The sequence below is a fragment of the Geotrypetes seraphini genome, chromosome 18 (assembly GCF_902459505.1).
Source record: "Geotrypetes seraphini chromosome 18, aGeoSer1.1, whole genome shotgun sequence".
NCBI lineage: Eukaryota > Metazoa > Chordata > Amphibia > Gymnophiona > Dermophiidae > Geotrypetes > Geotrypetes seraphini.
This window is the reverse complement of record NC_047101.1, coordinates 9633095-9650196: the sequence shown is the minus strand read 5'-3', so window position 1 is coordinate 9650196 and position 17102 is coordinate 9633095. Positions and strand designations below refer to the sequence as shown.

General features: G+C 42.2%; 1 protein-coding gene across 5 annotated transcripts in view; it reads left to right on the top strand.

Annotated features, from left to right (window-relative positions):
* The window catches only part of FSTL4 (follistatin like 4), a 529137-nt gene that overhangs the window by 476605 nt on the left and 35430 nt on the right, over nt 1-17102 (top strand). For all 5 annotated transcript variants that reach the window (XM_033927446.1, XM_033927449.1, XM_033927448.1 and 2 more), the window contains 3 exons: nt 4552-4672; nt 13120-13281; nt 16859-16993. In XM_033927446.1, the coding sequence (XP_033783337.1) occupies nt 4552-4672; nt 13120-13281; nt 16859-16993 (418 nt within the window). The remainder of the gene's footprint in view (nt 1-4551; nt 4673-13119; nt 13282-16858; nt 16994-17102) is intronic.

Here is a 17102-nt window from a genome sequence, read left to right as displayed (position 1 = left end):
AGTAGCTGAGACCCAATGACACTCATGTTCCATACTGTGAAAAATTATCCAATAAGTGCATAACAAAAGAACATAAGAATTGCCATACTGGGACAGACCAGTATGGAAACAGTATCCTGTTTCCAACAGTGGCCAACCCAGGTCCCAAGTACCTGGTAGAAACCCAAAGAGTAGCAACATTCCAGAGTTGAGATTGTGATGTCATAAAGCCTCATTCCACCAATGCCTAAGAGCCAGCTTCATCAGTGATGTCACAATGGCTTGATTGTCCTATACACAGCTCACATAAGAGCTGCTGTACTGGGACAGACCGAAGGTCATCAAGCCCAGTATCCTGTTTCCAACAGTGGCCAACCCAGGTCCCAAGTACCTAGCTATAACCCAAGTAGTAAAACAGATTTCATGTTGCTTATCCTAGGAATAAGCAGTAGATTTCTCTAAGTCATCTCAATAATGGCCTATGGACTTTAAAAAAAAATGACAAACTATGCTTTTTATTAATAGCAACTTACTCAAACTTCTGTACCAAACAAACCTTACAAGTATTTAAACATCTGATCTGAGATCCTCCTACAATTTTTCTCTACAGTAACTTCTGAGATATTGGCCCAGAGAAGAATTTTCACTACACCAAGGCCACTCTTTACTAAGGTGATTAGCGCAGGCCAGCGCAGTAACCGTGCTTCGGTGCAGTTGCCGTGCGGCACTCACTAATGCCTAAATTGGTAACACGATGAACACGTGTCGTAATTTGGCAGCTAAAAAATGAACATTCTTCTCCTAATCTGATTTCCCTATGGAAATGAATCATTAGAGGCCAGGCCATGGAAAGTGATTTCAATTCCTTTGCCTCATTAGTTTTTATTGTTTTTGCGTGAACAGCTCATTAATGCATTCCACTCACACACATCAGAGAAATTTGATTACTATAGGCAAGGCATTTTCAAAGTTATTTCAAGCATTTATATGAAGGTTTTGAAATGCAATTACTTAATTACATTTGGGGAAATTAGATTTCTAGAAATCCGGTAAATGAAATAATACAAGGTAGTAGCATTTTAAGCAAGACGAGTGATTTTCAAATGCGCAATCAAACTAATATTTTATTTAGAATGCTATCTGGAGCTGTCCTGGAAGGCCCCTGACTTGACCCTTAACTCAGATCGTCTGTTCCCTGCAGGATTTTCCTTTGTTCCACTACAGCCCGTCAGCTCTCAAGTCCTTCAGTCCACATAACCAAATTATATTCAATTCAACATTCTGCATTTTTCACCATTGTCCCATCACTATGGAATGCACTCCCTTTAAAACTTTGTTCTGAGCTCTCTTATTCTAGATTCTGAACCCTCTTAAAAACTCATTTTGCCTTGGAATTTGGTGGGTGAGAGTTGGCTTCTAGTAATTTCTCCCATTCTCTTGTCCTATTTCCCTTCATAAGAACATATGAATAGCCTTACTGGGTGAGACCAATGGTCCACCAATGGTCCATCAATGGTTCTCATGGTGGCCAATCCAGGTCACCTGGCCAAAATCCAAGGAGTAACAACATTCCATACAGAATGTCAAAGATCAGGAGCATTCTGGAATCCAACATAGTAGCAACATTCTAGAATCTCAACAAGTAGCAAGATTCCATGCTACCAATCCAGGGCAAGCAGTGGCTTCCCCCATGTCTTTCTCAATAACAGACTATAATAATAATAATAACTTTATTTTTTCTATACCGCCATAATCTTGCGACTTCTAGGTGGTTTACAGTGAAAGAGAGCTGTACAGTCAGTGAATTACAAGGTGAGAACAGGTAGGAAGTCACTGAGTAATCAGTGTTTACAGGTTACAAATAGGTTACAGTATAATGTTAAACATTTTACATCAAAGGGGCTGGATGGTCAGCGAATTACAGAATACAGATGGTGAAGAAGACACTGAATAGTCAGGAGAAGAACAGAATACATTTGTGAAGAAGCGTAGTATCAGCATAAAGTGAAAAGTTTTAGGATGGGGGGGGGGGGGGGGCGTTGTCTGGCTGGGAAATAAATCTATTGAATAGAGCGGTCTTTGATTTCTTTCCGAAAGGCGCCATAGGTCTGCCTGGTTTTGTCGGTGCAGTTGCCTAACCAGGTTTGCTGTCTGCCAGCTTGAAACTTAAAAGTTCTATCCAGAAAGGTTCTGTATTTGCAACCTATGACCTTCGGGTAGGCAAAGAGGTTGCGATTTCTGGTTGTCCTTATGGGGGTGTGAAGTTCGAAGTGAGGTAATAGGTAATTTCCTCCAGGAAATTGCCCAAACCTTTCTTAAAACCAGCTACGCTATCCGCTTTCCTGTCTCCCCACTGTTTCTTCCTACTTGTTTCCATCTTCCTCTCCTTTCTCTATATAATTTGTAGTTCCTTTCATGTTCTAAATATCTGTAAACCACTTTGATATGTATTGAAGAAGCGTTATATAGAAAACTATTAAACATTAGATAGACTAGGCTGTCACCAAGAGAGAGGTAAAGGGCACTGCAGGTAAAACAAAAAATAGATCCTGACAGCCATACAGAATGATGTTGTTAAATGATATTTGGAAATATGGATCAATATTTAAAAGCATGCATTCAGGCAGCACCAAGGGCTAACCACATAAGCCCGTACTGTAGGTGCTTGGCTGCCGCTTACGACACCCGTATACCCTCCTGCAAAAGGAGCAGTAATCTGTACCCTCACACACTCAAATGGCATGTAAATGTGGGCACCCTGATCTAGAATTGCCCCTTATGGCCTTTAAACTTGCCACCAGCAAATGGATACATTTTATCCATATACCGTAAATCAATATACAGCGAAAATCTATAGGTACACGTCAAAGGGGAGCCGGGGCAGGGCCAAAATGTATGCAGGTAGTGGTGATGTTCATCTACTAATATATTCCACAGCAGAAAGGAAAATACAACCCCACATATGGTAGAACAAAAGACAAGAAGAAATGGGGAAGGGGCTGCACACATCAGCCTTTCGAACAATCGCAAGTTTATTAAAGCAATTTAAACAATTAAAACATATACATTAAATGATTCAAACCTAATAAGAGTCCTTAGTTCTTTTTAGCTGGACCCCGACACGGTCCGTGTTTTGGCTTCTAAATGAAAGCCTTCATCAGGGGTATTGAAGGCTTTCATTTAGAAGCCAAAAGGGGCCATGTCGGGGTCTAGTTAAAAATGACTAAGGACTCTTTTATTAAGCTTGAATCATTCAATGCTTGCCCTGGATAGGTAGCATGGAATTTTGCTACTCCTTGAGTTTTGGCCAGGTACTAATGACCTGGATTGGTCATCGTGAAAACGGGCTACTGGGCTTGATGATTGGTCTGACCCAGTAAGGCTAGTCTTATGTTCTTATGTTCATCTACTATCCAGAAAACTTTCAATGGACTGTACCCTAACTTTAGATGATACAATATAAATGGATAGGCTGGCACAATGTCTTCATATAGATATCTGTGTGGTAGAAGCATGGAATAGTCTCCCAGAAGAGGAGGTAGAGACAGAGACTGAATTCAAGAGGGCCTGGGATAGACACGTGGGATCTCTTGGAGAGAGAAAGAGATAATGGTTACTGCGGATGGAAAGACTAGATGGGCCATTGGGCCTTTATCTACAATCATGTTTCTATGTTTATCCAGATATCTTTACATGCCAGCCATCCTGATGAATCTCTCATCATGATGACCAGTACTCACTTTTACATAATTTTTCTCTTAGGGGTTCTGATGTTGAGGTAATCGTAATTGTCGAGTTTAATCGCAGAAAACGAGTGGAGGAAGACTAGTGGCAAGAATGATAATTGAGGGGAAGGGAGACCAGCACTGTCCAAAGTACACCCAAACCTGGAGGAGGGACTAGGTTTTTTTTTGTTTTATTTTTTTAATTTGTGCAAGAGTTTATTGGAAATTTTTTATGTGAATTGTAACTTATGTGTTCTTAATTTGTAAACTGCTTAGTTCCATGTGAAAGGCAAAATATCAAAATGTATGGAGTGAAATTGACGTTACCTCCTTCGTGCCACAACATATAAAATTGTTATTTATTCATGCAGGTAAATATGCTTTGTACACGTGCCCAGAGGAGCCAACTCAATTTTGCCTCTGATTTTCTTATTCAAGTTGGGAGTATTGGGGGTACTATTTGATCCCGTCTCTTGCTTTGTTTACCTCTGGCTGTTTTGCAAGCACTCTCCTAGGATAATTGATCCTACACCTTGTTGTTAAGCTTATTATATATAATATTTGGACACATCAACTGGGAAATATGTTTCTAAGCTGATAAAGTTGCTTTAAAATATATTTCTTCGGTCAGCTCGATAGGCTGTAGACTGTGCCAGAAAGCTAAATGGATTTTCTCCTCGTATAATCTTGCTCTTAACTTTATGTAAAATTCCGTAAGACAAGCCTGAGGAAGCATCGTATTCCTGGGTAGGAGCTCTGCCCAGAGTTACTGCATGCAAATTACATCCGCCCTGTTTATGAGAGATTTGCCAATAATCAGCATTTGTCTTGTCTTTGATGTCTGTAGGATTTTGGGGAAGATGACTCTCTCTACATCACCAAGGTAACGACTATCCACTTGGGCAATTATACGTGCCACGCCTTTGGCTATGAAGAGTTGTATCAGACCCATATCCTTCAGGTGAATGGTTAGTAAATGACACAAGTGACAATCCACTGCAAACCTTGCCCGTTAAGACAGTTGTCGTTGATGCAATCAGGGCCTGATTCTATATATAGTGCTTAGAAAATTACAGCTGACTAGTGCGCAACTTATAGAATCATACTTAGAAATGTCTAAGCGCAGCTATGCATTATAACTTTTAGGGGCACCCATTGAAGCAAGATGTTTCTTGGCTTAAATCCCTGCAGTTAAGTTGTGCACACATAAGCACATAAGTCAAAACGTACGCATAACAGAACCCCCACAACTGCCCTTAACCATGCCCCTCCCCCTTTCCCAGATTCATGCATTTCATCTAATGCAGGGGTGTCCAACCTTTTGGCTTCCCTGGGCCGCACTGGCCGAAAAAAATGTTTCTGGGGGCCACGCAAATGCTGCAGCAAGACAGAGGAGGGAGCCGGCGGGATGGTAAACACCAGGGGGCAGCAGAGGAAAGCACTGCATCGCCCTCGACCGGGGCCGCACAAAATACTTCACTGGGCCGCAGGTGGGACACCCCTGATCTAATGCATAACATTCCGAGCCTACCAACTTGTGCGTGTAAGTTTCAATTAACTCCCATTAGCATCATTTATGAGGTGCTATCGCCAATTAGTGGTGGCAATTAGGCCTATCAACTAAGTTGTACACGTACATAGACTATGCACAACTTTAGGAACCCTATCAGTGGTGTGTGATGAGAGCTTCCAGGGGATTCAGTGAATCCCCAGCTTCTACAGCCCTGATTTTTTTGTTTACTTTTTGCATGGTGCAGTTTGATTTAACGAGTAGGCAACCTGCTCAACCAGTCAAACTATATCGAACAAAAAGTAACCCCCCCCCCACAAAAAAAAAAAAAAAAGGGCTCTTGGGTTGAGGATTCTCCAAACCTCCCTGAAGTCCTGAACTTGATTGGCCGAGCAGCAGCTGCCTGTTGCCCGCTCAACCAATAAAATTCAGTGCACTGCCCTCGGGGCCTTTAGGGGGTGGGGCCAATCCCCTGAAGGCCCTGACCACACACCACTGAACCATGCATAGAATCTGGGGATTAATGCCAAAGCAATATGACATAGGGCCAAATTCTATGCATTGCGCCTAAAAAAATTGGTGCTGAAAAAACCCCACCTAAGTGCTATTCAATAAACGGTGCTTAAAGTTAATCGCTTATACCTGAGAGCCACACCTAACATAGGGATATAAATGACTGAAATAAATAACTAGCATCTTTATAAAATAGGCTTTAAATAGGTATCTCCTTAGCCTCCCAGTCTAGGCCACCTGAGATGAAATAATAATAATTTTATTTTTATATACCGCCATACCACAAACAGTTCAAAGCGGTTTACTGGGGAAGAGACTGTATACAGACAGTGACATTACAGAGAACTTTCGAAATTACCTTCCACTGCCCGGATTCTGTATAGAATACCCAAATTTGGCATATCCCAGATCCGAGTCAATTAGGCACTATCAATAATAATTGGCGTTAACAAGCACTTATTTGGCCTTAATTAGGAGTTACAGATGGATCTGGCCTACACCCTATTCTGTAATAGGCGCGCCTACATTTTATGGTGTGCAGTTCCAAAAGAGGCTGGCCTCGGGAGGGGCGTTCCTAGGATTACGGTACAATATTATGCAATGCTTCCATTTGCGGACTTAAGTGCCATCAGTTGGGCGCCAGCATTTACACCAACCTTTGGCAGCCGTAAATGCTCCCGTCCAAGGTTCGGTGCAAAATGAGTGAATGAACTTCGCTGCTGCCTCTACTGGCCCAGAAGAAATGGAAGGTAGACCCAGGGGGCTAAATATGGACCTTCATAGTCTTATTTTCTAATCATTACGTTATTTAATTTTCATTTTATTTAATTGTATATCTTATCTTTTGTAAACCACCTAGAACTTCACGGCCCTGCCTGTCTTCTATCCCAATACCTTTCAGTTCTAGGCGGTTTACAGCAAGAAATTAGCCTAGGCATTCCCAGGGAGATTACATTACATTAGTGATTTCTATTACATTAGTGATTTCTATTACATTAGTGATTTCTATTACATTAGTGATTTCTATTCCGCTTGTGCCTTGCGGTTCTAAGCGGATTACAAGTTAGAAGACTGGACATTTCCAGTAGCATTGTAGTACATGTAATCAAGAATGCGTCAAGTTACAATTGTTATTCTGGACTTTTCCAGGAGAAATTGATAGCAGATAGTAGATAGTGATAGGTTGTTTAGACGAATAGAGATAATATTGTCCGGATTCTGTTGTTTAGACGAATAGAGATAATACTGTCCGGATTCAGGTGTTGCTGGTGGTGGTGGTAGGGTGGTCATGAGAGCATTTTCTAATTCTTTTGTGAGGTTATGATGATGGGAAGTGTTTTTTGAAGAGATGAGTTTTGATTACAAGGTTGATAGCTATAGTGTGCGTCGGGATCTGGGAATGGTCGATACGGTTTGGTTAGATCACTTGACAAATTTCTTGAATAGTATGGTTTTCAGTTCTTTCCTGAATGTTTTGTAGTTGGGCGTCGTGGTCAGCAGATTTGAGAGGTGGTAAATAAATTGGTCTATTTTTGCTGCTCTGGTGGCTAGTAGACCGTCATATATTTTTTTGCTTTGCATGCCTTTGGGGGGTGGGTAAAGTGTGCTTGAGTCTGGATGTGTTTTTCCAGATTAGGCGGTTATTCAGATCGCTTGGTCCATTTCCATTTAGGGCTTTGAATAGGGTGCAGTAGAATTTGTGTTGTATGCGTGCTTGTACTGGGAGCCAGTGTGAGTCTTGTAAAGCTGAGGTAATGTGATCGTATTTTTTAAGCGAGTATATTAGTCTTAGGGCTGTATTTTGGACTGTCTGTAATTGTTTTAGCATGTTGGCGGGGCATAACAGGTAAAGTATGTAACAGTAGTCCAGGAGTCCTAGGATTAGCACTTGTGCTATGAGTTTGAATTGTTTGTTGTTGAAGTATTTTCGGACTTGTCTTAAGTTGCGCATGGTTGCGAATGCCTTCTGAACCGTTTTGCTGATTTGAAGTTGCATGGTGCAGCCTTTGTCTATCATTATTCCCAGCAGTTTTAGGTTGGGTTGTAAGGGATATGTGATGGAGTTTATTTCTAGGTTTGTTATGTTTGGGGTTTTGTTTCTTTCTAGAATTTGGTTTTGTCTTGGTTCAGTTTTAATTTGTGGTCTCTCATCCATTTGGACACTGTTTCTAGTGCAATGTGTAGTTTGTTCGTTGTGTTGGGGGTGGTTTGGTCGAAAGGCAGGAGGATGGTGATATCATCTGTGTAGCTGTGTATGACGTTATACCTTGTTTGTCTAAGCATGTGCCAAGAGTGGCTATATAAAGGTTGAAGTGTGTTGGTGATAGTGTGGCGCCTTGGGGGACTCCGCAAGGGTTGTTCCAGGATTCTGATTGTTCATTGTTTGTTTTACTCTATATCTTCTTGAGCGGAGGAATCCTTCAAACCAATTGTAGACTTTGCCTGTGATTCCTATTGCCGCCAGTGTTTGTAGTAGGATGTTGTGATCTACTAGGTCGAATGCCGCTGTGAGATCGAGTTGTACGAGTCGCATTTTTTTGTCTTTGCTTAGGTGGTGTTTGGCTGTATCTACGAGAGAGACTAGTAGTGTTTCTGTACTGTAGTTGCCTCTGAAGCCTGATTGTGAGGAGTGAAGAATGTTCTGGGTTTCTAAGTATTCGGTGAGAAGTTTTGCTACGAGGCCTTCCATTAGTTTGGCGTATAGCGGTATTGAGGCTATAGGTCTGTAATTGGACGGCTGATCTGTTGCTCCCTTTGGGTCTTGGGGGATGACATTCCTGGGTGTTGGGAGGGGGGGGGACATTCCTGGGAATTGAGGTTTCCTGATTGTTGTGGGCTGGCAGAGGGGGAGGGGAAGCAGGGGGCTGTTTCAGGAGCCTAAAGGGGCTCCCCGGGCTCTAGGCACTTTTTTTATTAGTGTTAGATATTTAGTGCCAGTGTCCGCGTATAGTCCAGCACTGAATATCCAGAACTAATTTAGATGGCCAGGGTCACTATTTAATAAAATGCTGACTGCCACCAGCTGAATATTACCTCTCCTTCCACCCCCCTCCCCCCCCCCGAGTATTTCTACTCAAACTAAAACATAAATGGCTCACACAAATTAAAGAAAAAAGTGAGAGAAGAAATCTGCATGGAGCAACAAGTTCAACCCTACCTACCTGGACTGACTGAATGAACCATGCTGGTCTTCGTCAGCCATCATTTACTATGTTACTCTGTTCCGATGAGCGAGTTCTGAAATTGTGTTTCAAAGTTCATATGTATTCAGGTTACATTCCTTTCCAAATTGAATTATAGTGCAGCCATAAAAGAGGCTGCAGAGAGAAATTTAACTAATGCGCCTTAGGAACTGACATTAATGCAATTCTAAAACCCAGTGGTGAAAAACCAGGCTGGTACATTATCAAAAATATGAGAAATTGCCTTTTTTGGGCAGATAATTCTAGTCCAAACTACAATCTTTTAGGGCTCTAGCTGACAACGTCCCAGGTTTGGTATCTGCTTTGCTGCAAGAATCGTTTTACCCTTTCCACAATTACGCCAAATATGCTGGTTCACGCTGTATCTTTTATTCTACTCAGGGACCTTTAAAAGGTGTGCTCTGTCTATGGTCGGCTCATAGACAACGGCGCGAAAGACAAAGGCGCGCCCGGACAATTGAGCGCAGCACGGAGGCGCGTGCCGCTCAAAATTACTGTTTTTAGGGGCTCCGACGGGGGTTTTTGTTGGGTAACCCCCCCACTTTACTTAATAGACATCGCGCTGGCGTTATGGGGGGTTTGGGGGGTTGTAACCCTCCACATTTTACTGTAAACTTAACTTTTTCCCTAAAAACAGGGAAAAAGTGAAGTTTTCAGTAAAATGTGGGGGGTTACAACCCCCCAAACCCCCCACAATGCCCCCACAAGGCGGCGCGATGTCTATTAAGTAAAGTGGGGAGGGTTCCCCCCATGCCCCCCCGTTGGAGCCGTAAAAACAGTAATTTTGAGCGGCACACGCCGCCGCACTGCGCTCAATTGTCTGGGCGCGCCTTTGTCCCGGCGCGCTTTTGACCTGACACCCTATGGTCCTTTACGCTTATAATTCCCTGGAATAATTTTTCAACAAAGAGCACACATGAGCTTTTCCTTTGAAAATTATTCATGGTCTGTGGAGCTAAAAGTGAACCCATGCTCTTCATCAATTCGTGGTGTTTCCCTTAGAAAATACAGATAAGAGCATACATTCAATTTACACTCCCAACAAACAAGGCAAGACACCCCATGGTAAGTACAGCAAGAAAGAAAAGTGGGGACAAGAACAGTACACGTCAACTTGAGATAAAAGTGAGTTTATTGGATAAAATCGTCTATTGAAACATTAAACATATATAATCCTTCCAGACCCGACACGGGGCTCGGATGAAAATCCACTCGATGGAGCTGAAGCTGCTTTATGGCGGAAAACAGAATAAAAAAATCTCAGAACATGTACAGTAACTCGTATTGTTCCTGAAAACTCCGTGGCTGCATGAACCATAAGCGGAAAGAAGAGGAGGGGTGCCGGCGTCTCTAGCAAGACGGTGCCTGGGGTGCTATTCTATAATGGGTGCCCATCTTTGATTGCCCATTATAGAATAGCATTGTGCATTGATTTATTTCTGTGCACAAATTCGGGCGCCGTTTACTAAATCTACCCCCTAGTGCTAGGATGGAAGAGAGGCGGAGCAAGGTTTGACCTGGAACTCATTTAGATAGTGTCGGTATACTACATTAATCACTATTAATGCCATCTCCTCCTTCCAATTCCTGAATGTATTACATTTTCTTTCCTGTCGCCAATGGAATTCCTTTCTACATCTTTTATTGATGTTATCGTTGGGGTTTTTTTTTTGTAAATCTCTGAGACTTGGATAGTTCAAAATTGTGTGATTCATCAAGTGTAATAAATAATCAAAAACAATATTCAGTCTAGTATCTGGATAACTTAGGACAGTTAAAAGACTATTCTAATTTATCTGGATAGTAAACTAACCCCCCTCCCCCTTTTTACAAAAGCGTAGCACGTTTTTTTTAGCACCGGCCGTGGCAGTAACAGCTCATATTCTCATAGGAATTCTATGAGTGTCGGAGCTGTTACCGCCATGGCCGGCGCTAAAAGCCATGCTATGTTTTTGTACAAGAGGGAGGGGAGATAAATATTTCCACTACTGGATATGTTCTACCACAGTCTGCTTATCTGTATATTCAATAGCAGCCACAATCTGATAGAGGTACTGAATTTATTGATATTTTTCTACCACAGCAGTCAAAACCAAAAAAACTCTGTGGAGTGACGATGTTCCTAAATGGACTTTATCTGAAAGTGTCAAAGTTCCAAAGGTACACCGAAATCATCCACATAAAAATAAATTCATCCACATAAGAGCCTTAAAGGACCTAGTCCGCTAGGGATACAGGACCCAACACGGTCCGCGTTTCGACAAAAAGTCTTCTTCAGGGGTCCCTGGGGGTCCTATAAAGGTGAGTACGTGGGAAACAATTGTATGGTGAGCCGGAAGTGAGACACTGCTTGCAATATCTTTGCCTTGAATTTTAGACCAAAAAACAAAAGGCATTGACCCCAAAATATCCACAAAGAAGAAAATCCAGAGAAAACCAAAAAAACTCTGTGGAGTGACGATGTTCCTAAATGGACTTTATTTGAAAGTGTCAAAGTTCCAAAGGTACACTAAAATCATCCACATAAAATAATTCCATCCACATAAAAGTAAATCATCCACATAAGAGCCTTAAAGGACCTAGTCTGCTAGAGATACAGGACCCAACACGGTCCGCGTTTCGACAAAAAGTCTTCTTCAGGGGTCCCTGGGGGGTCCTATAAAGGTGAGTACGTGGGAAACAATTGTGTGGTGAGCCGGAAGTGAGACACTGCTTGTGTTTGCAACATTCTAGAGCTCAGACTGTGATGTCATAATGCCTGATTCCACCAATGCCTAAGCTCCGTCCTCATGTGCGCAAGCCTCAAACACTTTGAAATCCTAAGTAGCAAAAAACAAAAGGAATTGACCCCAAAATATCCACAAAGAAGAAAATCCAGAGAAAACAAAAAAAAAACTCTGTGGAGTGACAATGTTCCTAAATGGACTTTATTTGAAAGTGTCAAAGTTCCAAAGGTACACTTTGACATAAAAATAAATCATCCACATAAGAGCCTTAAAAGACCTAGTCCGCTAGGGATACAGGACCCAACACGGTCCGCGTTTCGACAAAAAGTCTTCTTCAGGGGTCCCTGGGGGGTCCTATAAAGGTGAGTACGTGGGAAACAATTGTGTGGTGAGCCGGAAGTGTCTCACTTACAAACACTGCTTGCATTTGCGATAGAAAGGGCTACCACTGCAGTCGGCATTTTAACAGAATGCCGGCCATGATGGCTGAATGCTGACCTGAGGATTTCTGACTCCTTGTTACTTGGCATTCCGGAATTACCCCAGGGTGTTTAGGCTCCGCAGGAGACCCAAAAGACATCCGTGAATCTCCAGAAATGAATCCAGAGTCTCTGCTGGCTGCTACACTGCTCATCTCTGGAATAAACTATTTTCAGACTGAAACCACATGAGCTGCCGTTTGGTGGCGATACCCACAACCAACCAGTTTAATGCAATCCATTTTATTTCATTAAGGTTATTAACAAGAGAATTAATATGAATGTAGATGTCAAGGTTATAAACAAACCCCCTCTTTTATGAACGCGCAGGTTTTAGAACCGGCAGTGGCGGTAACTGCTCCGACACTCGTAAGAATTCTTTGAGCATCAGAGCAGTTACTGCCACTGCCGGCGCTAAAACCCACGTTATGCATTCGTAAAAGAGGTGGAAAGTGCTATAAGGGAATGAAAGAGAATAAAAATGAGGTGAAATCCTGGATATTATGGAGGCTGAAAATCGACAGACTGTCTTGAAAAAGCAAGATAATTCCTAGTTCTGCTAGTCAGTGCACAGAATGCTTCATTAGAGGTTTTCTGCAGGAAATTAATTCTATTTTTGACAATTTTTGATTGGAACAAACGCTTCATTTGTATTCTACTCATTTGCAAAGATATGCACTAAATTATTAAGGGCATTTTAGTGCAATGAATGCATAATTACTTGACATTGTTTAACTCCTGATATACATTTCCTCACTGAATAACTCTGTATTTCACTTCTTGGGACAAAAAGGAAACTTTCTGTACTGCCTATTTCAAAGATAAGCATATTTTTAGGATAGGAACTGGGTTCCATTAGTCCCAATTGTTTAATTTTCACTTGACAAAACAACATATAAAGTCACAGGTTCGTTGAACGTAGCAGATCTTAGCTAGTCTGAAAAAGTCAGTCTGAGATCAGCAATATTTTTTTCTCTTTCACAGTGCCTCCTGTGATTAGGGTATACCCTGAGACTCAGGCACAGGAGCCGGGAGTATCTGCCAGTCTGAAATGTCATGCGGAAGGCATTCCTGACCCCAAAATCACATGGCTAAAGAATGGCATTGATATCATGTCAAAACTGCCAAAGCAGCTGCTACTCTTAGGTAAGATCATGCCTCGGGATTCCGTGATCCAGTCTGGCCATATCAGTTCATTTCCCTTCAAATCCATTTGAACTGGCTGGTGTCGAAGTTTGAAGGCCACATCTATCCAAATGTGTTTGAGATTGAAACAAAATTCATTAAAGTTTTAAAAATAAACTTTAGGGGTTTTCTTGTTGTTTGGGTTTTGTTTTGGTTTTTTACACAGCACTGGCTTACCACGGGGTGTGCTGAGGTGTCCTCCAGTTTATTTGGGGATCAACATGTGTTATCCATGCGCTAAAAATCAAATTCATTTTTTAGCACCGGGAGCAGTTCTGGGGCAGAGAGTGGGTATGTTCTGTGCTAATCAATTAGCACATGGGAATTGCCGCACACTATCTGATCAGCGTAGATATAGCACCTGCGTCCCTACCACCGACAAAATAGATGGCAGTAGGGGCTCATGCACTAATAGGAAAATTAGCACATGGTCATTAATATGAAAAATGAGAAAATCAGCCATTTTACCCCAGTGGAAAAATGACCTTAGCATGTGGGAATGACCCACATAATAGGCGCTGTAAGGCCACTTTTTCCACTGTTTGGTACAAACTATATATATGATCATGAACATCTAATAGAATATGAAATGAAATGTTGCCCATTGATTGGTTAACTAAGGACATCGATAATCGGACGATTTATCTGGCTAATTTCAGCAGCTAAGCTGAAAATTCATTTTTTTAAATGCCCAGGCTCTAAGGGAGTAATTTGCTAAAGGTCACCTTGGCGTCAAAATTGTATGCAAAGAGCAAAGTCTGTACAAGCAATTGTTTGTGTAACTATTGTTATAGAATATTAACATAAGTCTGTATTTATGTACCCAAACTGAGGTGCAAACACTTACACCAGCTAAATAGTGTAAATACTTGTGCTGAACTCTAGGCATTTAGGCCCAGATTCTCTAAACGGCGCCGTTGTCCGCAGCCGCCTTGAAAGCAGCCACTGATCGTGCGTCAATCACAAGATGGTGCCGTTTAGAGAATCAAGCCTCCAGCAATGGTAGGTGCCGGAAATGTAGGCCAGGGTTTTCAAGCTCTACATTTACAGCATCTGCCTTTGAGGTGAATTGTGCCTCCGTAGATACTTCATGGTGTCTAATGCCACTTATGGCATTTACACCCTCTCTTACGAGCGCATAGCTGTGGGTTTTAGCACCGGCAGTGGCGGTAACTACTCCAACGCTCATAGGAATTCTATGAGCATCAGAGCAGTTACCGCCACTGCCGGCGCTAAAACCCACGCTATTGCGTTCGTAAAAGAGGGGGTAAATCACCAACACACATTGCCCCTATCATTTTCTTTCATTATTCCACTTAAGTATCTTGATAGATTCTCAGCCGGCTCTTCACCAGCTTTTCATGCGTGTATCACATGAGCCGCTAGAATATCAACTGGGCAGTTATGGACGTAACTATTAATTGCTGCCAATTAATGCCAACTATCAATTATAGCTAATTGGTTGTTAATGCCAATTAGCAGCTGCTTAGCTAATTAAGTTATGCACATAACTGACCCTATTCTCTACATTGCAAGTGCAACTTTGCATACTAGTTGCAACATTGAGTGCAAAGCTTTATACATGGTCGAGTCACATTATTATGACCACCTGCTAATATCCAGAATAACCACCTCTGACAGCATGAATGCCAGCCAGATGCATTGGAGTGACTCAATAAGATGCTGGATGGTTGTTAGAGGTATCTGGAGCCTTGCAGACTGCAATGCATCTGACAGTTGCTGATGGGTGCATGGTGGTGGATCCAGTCGTCTAACATGTCAATCGAGGTGGTCCTAAATGTGCTCGATTGGGTTAAGGTCTGGGGAATTTGGAGGCCAAGGAAGTAGCTGGAAGTCTTGGTCGTGCTCTGTGAACCACTCGTGGACAATTCTGGTGGTATGACATGTTGCATTGTCCTGTAGAAAGATCCCATCAGTCATAGGGAAGACCATCAACATGTACAGGTGTACTTGATCAGCTAGATTGGAGAGATACCCATATCAGTTGAGAATGCCTTCCAGAGGTATCAAGGGTCCCAAACCATATCAAGAAAACATTTCCCAGATTATTAACACTGCCGCCAGTAGCTTGTGGATGTCCAACAATGGTTGCTGGATGTTTGTACTCGGCGGTTTCACACCTGACACACCAACGTCCATCCATTCGATTGAGTTCAAAACATGACTCATTGAAGAAGGCAACCCTCTGCCAGTTGGTGCAAGTCCAATATTGGTACTCCTGTGCAAATTGCAGTCATTTTTTGCGAATGGTGCAGTCACCAGCCGTCTACTCTGGAGTCCCATTTGCAATAGATTTTGCTCCACAGTTGTTTTGGAAACACATCTGGAAGCCCCCTGGTTCATTTGGATGGTGTGTTGCTCCATGGTAGAATGCCGATTGGCCTGCACCAACTAGCACGTGCTTGTGCTGTCCCACAATTACCATGTCAGGTCATCAAAAAGTTTCCATTCATCCACTCATGGTACACTTTAACCACAGCAGCCTGTGAAGAGTTCACCAACTCCACCATTTCCAAAATGCTGCCACCCTTGGCACAATAGCTGTTGATCATGCCTTTTTTTAGTGTCTGATAAATCACGCTTTTCCCCGTGACAGCCACAGTTGCTATATTGGCAACTTGCTGATATCCCACCTTATATACCCACAAAGTCTGTGCGCGACACATGCATTCGTTCATTGGCTGTGTATCCCTGATGTCAGAGGTAAGCAGTAGTCATAATCATGTAACTCGACCATGTAGAATTAGGGGGGGCAACTACTTAAATTTGTTAAAAATTTCTGAATATTGACTTCATTGTTAATATTAAAATATATATCGTAGTACAATTATAATCTATAATGTGGTGATTTTAATCATTCTGTTGTGTTATGGTAGTTGGTTCTGTACAGCACAAAAGTCTATTGTTCCATTGAGTTCTGTTTGTCTGATATCATTTGCCAAAGCTGGTAATGGACATGTAAAATGAGGCATGCAAATAATTTGAGAGAGAACTTGCCCCGGTTTGATCTAGATCAGTGATTCCCAAACCTGTCCTGGGGGACCCCCAGCCAGTCAGGTTTTCAAGATATCCCTAATGAATATGCATGAGAGAGATTTGCTTATAATGGAAGTGACAGGTATGCAAATCTCTCTCATGCATATTCATTAGGGATATCTTGAAAACCTGACTGGCTGGGGGTCCCCCAGGACAGGTTTGGGAACCACTGATCTAGATTTAAAAAAATAGCATCCACTTTGGAAAACCCCAAGGCGCATTCTGAAGTCCAGCACAAAATCCCCAAGATCTGCTCAAACTTGACTGGCAAAGTTTGAAATGCATTCAAACTTATTTTTAATGACTTTGAACATCTCACCCCTGCCCTCCCAAATGTCTTATTTTGAAAGGCAAAGTGTGCATTTTCTACTACGAGGTGCACTTTTCTAGGGAGAAGAACCCCTCAGGAGAGGAGAGAGGATGGATTTAATTATGCCCCCCTCGTAGTGTAGAGCATTGTTTATGAATATCTCTGTTCCAGCCAATGGGAGTGAGCTTCACATCCCCAGCGTTCGTTACGAAGACACTGGTGCCTACACCTGCATTGCCAAGAACGAAGTGGGAGTGGACGAGGACATTTCCTCTCTCTTTGTGGAAGACTCCGCAAGGAAGACTCGTAAGTAACCTGTTTGTTCTCACTTAAGTTCTACTTGTTCAGCTTTTATTATATTACAAAGCTTTTTGTATTCTGCCATAGCCCTTATGCGTTCCAAGCGGATTACAAA